Source organism: Geospiza fortis, unplaced genomic scaffold (genome assembly GCF_000277835.1).
Source record: "Geospiza fortis unplaced genomic scaffold, GeoFor_1.0 scaffold16, whole genome shotgun sequence".
Taxonomy (NCBI): domain Eukaryota; kingdom Metazoa; phylum Chordata; class Aves; order Passeriformes; family Thraupidae; genus Geospiza; species Geospiza fortis.
Genome location: NW_005054302.1, coordinates 3963747 through 3967917, shown reverse-complemented (window position 1 = coordinate 3967917; position 4171 = coordinate 3963747). Strand labels below are relative to the sequence as shown.

The window sequence follows — 4171 nt, the reverse complement described above, 5'->3', positions numbered from 1 at the left end:
TTTTTGGCAGGTTCAGCTCTATACCAAGCAAAGCCAATTGCTTTACATGTTTTGGATTTTTTTTTTTTTGAGAAAGAATAAATACAGTCAAATTTGGCTTGAAATAGAAGTTCCTCTTGAAATACAGTTCCTCTATTTACTTTTTACCCAAAAGCCAGCTGTTACTTTCTTGTCATGGCCTAATTTTATACGTATTGTTATTATCAAACCAGCAAAACACACTGAACCAGGAATGTGTGGCAGTTTGTAATACTTCTATTCTGATATTCCAGTCATAAATCTTAAGTTTGTGTTTCCATATCATTTCTCCATGCTTAATATTTTAATGGTCTTAAAATCAGTCTTTACTCACAGATTTCACAGAATTTTCTTCATTTTCAGTGAACATCATACATGATTTGGCATTACTGAAGGGTTTTACTACAGTAAGTAAATCACTTTGGTTATAGTCTAAAGAATGCTTTTTGTATGGAATGCTTGTCATTGCAAGACTCTAACATGCAACTTTTTTTTTCTTTAGGCCAGATTTTAATATTTAGTCTAATAAAATTAGATTATTAATTTAATTTAGTCTATTTGAAGTAAATTTGTCCTAATAACAAGCACAGTCACATATGAATATTATTTTCCCCTAAATATATCTTTTGGAGTCTTATACCTCTCATTGCTTGCTCATAGCAGAAATTACTTGCTTTTTTCTGGAAATCTGTAATTTGTAATTGAAAGCTGCACTTAGACCAGAGAACATTCAGTGAAAAGGAAAATGCTTTTGCCACCAAAGGATCAGATGTAGACTACTTAGGGCAGCAGGAGGTTTTGGTTAGTGCTGTACTTCATCTGTGCCACAAGTAGATGAGAACCTAAGCAAACACAAACTGCAAAATTCCCAACAGCCCATTACCAAGGTTAGTGTGAAACCCAGGAGCATGTTTGACAAACCACTAATGTGAATTCTCTCCCTAGTAGTGGTTGCATGGTGAAACAATTAACTGGCATTAGGCAAACGCTGGCTTAAAGGCCTTTGCAGAAAGTACCTGTATTGTTGTCAAGAAATCATTTAAGCAGTAAAGCTCCTTCCATTTTCTTCTTCCTTGGTTCCAAATGGAAAAGAAAAGCTACTGCTATTGATTGCTACTGTTCTTGTGCTACAGTTCATACGATGCACAAAGGAATTGAAAAGGAATAGTTTTCAAAACACTAATGAAATTGGAAGATTCATTTAATTGAAGGTGTGCACTTTAAAAAAATCTCATCTATAAATCCTCCCAACAGACAAAGACTAATATCATCATGGAGATTCAATGGCTATATTAAAGAATATTATAACCAATATATAATAGATTCCTTGAGCCAAAAGAGGAAGATGTATACGCTTCATACTTTACTGGGCATGTAGGAAAAGGATGCAGAAACAGTCAGGAGAGCCCTGGAAATCTTCCTTCCTCTTTTGAGGAATTACATTACTCATTCTGCATCAGATGATATTTTATATATGCTGGATCATCATATTATAGACAATTTTGTCTTTTAAATAATTATCATTGGAAATTTTTTTTTCCTGCTCCTTTGGTGGGCTTATAAGATTTTATTATAATGAAACTTCATTTCTACTCGCAGTGGTGTTCATTGGGCTTTTGTGCTGATGAAGAAAGCAATAGAGTTGGTAAGAAGGCAATTTCCATCTATTTGCTATCAAGCTGAACTTGGGAAAGACTAGGATTCTGCTACCAAGAAGATAATGGGTATCAAGTTTATCTAAGATGAGTTATCCTTCTGCACAAAATATTTAATGGTATCATTCTTTAAGATAATAACAGAGTTAGCTTTCCTTGCAGTTTAACATACAATGTTTAAGTTGAGGACATTTGATCTTATATTGTTACTAAATATTAACTTTCAAAGTCACACAGGTATGGAAACAAGGGGTCTTACAGTAATTAAGTGTTGTTTTTACATATATGTCGTATTTTACTTACCTGTAACTGTTTAAAACACCTTAATGTTTAATTTTTCATGCTAATTTCTGGTTTGTTGCACATTGTAAAGTACTTTTATAATATCGTGGTTTTGATTTCTGCTAAAATCTCATGTACTTAGATGGCACAGTAAAGAAAGCATAATGTAGCAATTCAGTGAAGTATGGCAGATGTTTTGGCAGATACAAGTGTGATTAACAAGGAACTAATAAATATATTTATAACATATCAGTGTTCTTAATTGGGTGGTTTTGTAATTCCTACAGTGTGCCTCGAAATGCAAACAGCAGAATAGATATTTTTCTAGTGAATTGCTTTGCTTACTGATCATAGGTTTATTTGTGAATACATAGGTCTGTTTTGTTTGGAGGAAAGAGTTCTCTCTTTCTTTCCTGTTGTTACTCTGTATTCTGATTTTATGCTGATAAATTTATTCCATTTTGTACCAGACCAAATACTGTAGCCTAATAAAAAAACCAGACTAACATTTATTTTAATTTAATGGGCTTTTCATAGGTGTTTAATGAATACACCACATCTTCTAAATTAAGGAGTTGCACAGAAGAACAACACTTTGGTACCTTGTGATCTGATGAAATGTAGTTGGAGACAGCACAATGGCTTGCACTGACGGATCAAGTGGGTTTAGAGCATATGCCATACTTGTTTGTCCATCCTTTGAAAATATTCAGAAGCAGGGGATTCGCCAGTACCATAGGTAATGCCTGAAACTGCCCTTGCAAATGAAGAATGCTCCCCAGCAGTCACACAGAACTAAGAGGTTACTAAGGAAAACTGCAGAACCTTTTCCATAGAGGTTTTCCTGAGAATTTAAGCAAACAGCCTAAGAGTGGAGTAGATACACTTGACGATGTACACTTGCCAGGAGGGATATCCCAAAGTCCTTCTGTTTCTAAGGTGCTCTGAATCCTTGTTCTCAAGATGGAAGGCAGTGGCTCTTTTTAGTAAAAATACAAAGGAAATAGTTGTACTACACTATGAGAAGAGCCAGGGTATGGGTTTCTTAAAAACTAGAAGGACTCCTTAATAGAGACAATGACAAACTAGCTTCCAAATCTGCTCTTCAGTCCTTGCATGGTCAATTGCTCCATTGCTAGAGTTACCTTAGAAAGCAAGTGCTGGCAAAAATAGGAAGATTTTTTTTCTTCAGTACATCTGTCACTCTTGCAGCAATACATCCCACATGGGTATGTGTGTTTGGAAGATACACATTCACACTAAAACCCAAGTTTTGGATCAGTATGTTCCCTAAGGATCTGTTTCTGAGATCCAATATACTAACAGTCTGGCTCTAGCAAAAGGCAGCGGAATAAGCAAATAGTGCAAGATTTATGTGCTTTTTCTTACAAGACTTCTTTTTCCTTCCCCCGACATGTAACATAAAAAAGCTATACTTGCCAAGTGCTTTAACATGCAAAAAACTATGAAATTAAAAGCAGTTATTTTTCCTTAGTAAGAAACCCTATCAATGCCACAGCAGTACCTTGTCCTGAGATATCCATGTACATCTTTTTGTGCACTGCTCCAAAACCTCATCCACCTGAGGGCAAAGAATACCTTTGATTCAATCAGTCCAAGTGGAAGATGCTGCATTTGGATTGGGGTGATCCCAAGCATGGGAGAAGAACTCACTGAGAGCAGCTCTGCTGAGAAGGACTTGGGAATGCTGGAGGATGAGGCTGGCCATGAGCTGCCAGTGTGCTCCCATAGCCCAGAGAGCCAAACGTGTCCTGGGCTGCATCCAGTGGTGGGCAGCAGGGCCAGGGAGGGGATTCTGCCCCTCTGCTCTGCTCAGAGCCCACCTGCAGGGCTGCATCAGCTCTGGGGCACCAGCACAGGGAGGACAGGGACCTGCTGGAGTTGGTACAGAGGGACACTGGGATGATCAGAGGTATGGAAGAAGACAGGCTGAGGGCGTTGGGATTGTTCAGCCGGGAGAAGGGTCCAGAGAGAGCTCGTAGCACCTTCCCGTACCTAAAGGGGGATTACAAAAACGAGGAAGAGTGACGGGCAGATAGCGACAGAGCAAGGCGGGGCGGATGCTTTTAAACCACAGAGAAGAGATTTAGATTAGATGTTAGGAAGGAATCCTTCCCTGCGAGGGCGGTGAGGCACTGGCACAGGCTGCCCACAGAAGTGTGGATGCCCCACGACTGGAAGTGCCCACGGCCGCA

General features: G+C 38.4%; 1 protein-coding gene across 1 annotated transcript in view; it reads left to right on the top strand.

Annotated features, from left to right (window-relative positions):
* The first annotated feature begins 3890 nt into the window (after positions 1-3890).
* MPHOSPH8 (M-phase phosphoprotein 8) overlaps positions 3891-4171 on the top strand; it is a 24522-nt gene continuing 24241 nt past the window's right edge. The window contains exon 1 of the mRNA XM_031066046.1: positions 3891-4000. Within this exon, the coding sequence (XP_030921906.1) occupies positions 3891-4000 (110 nt within the window). The remainder of the gene's footprint in view (positions 4001-4171) is intronic.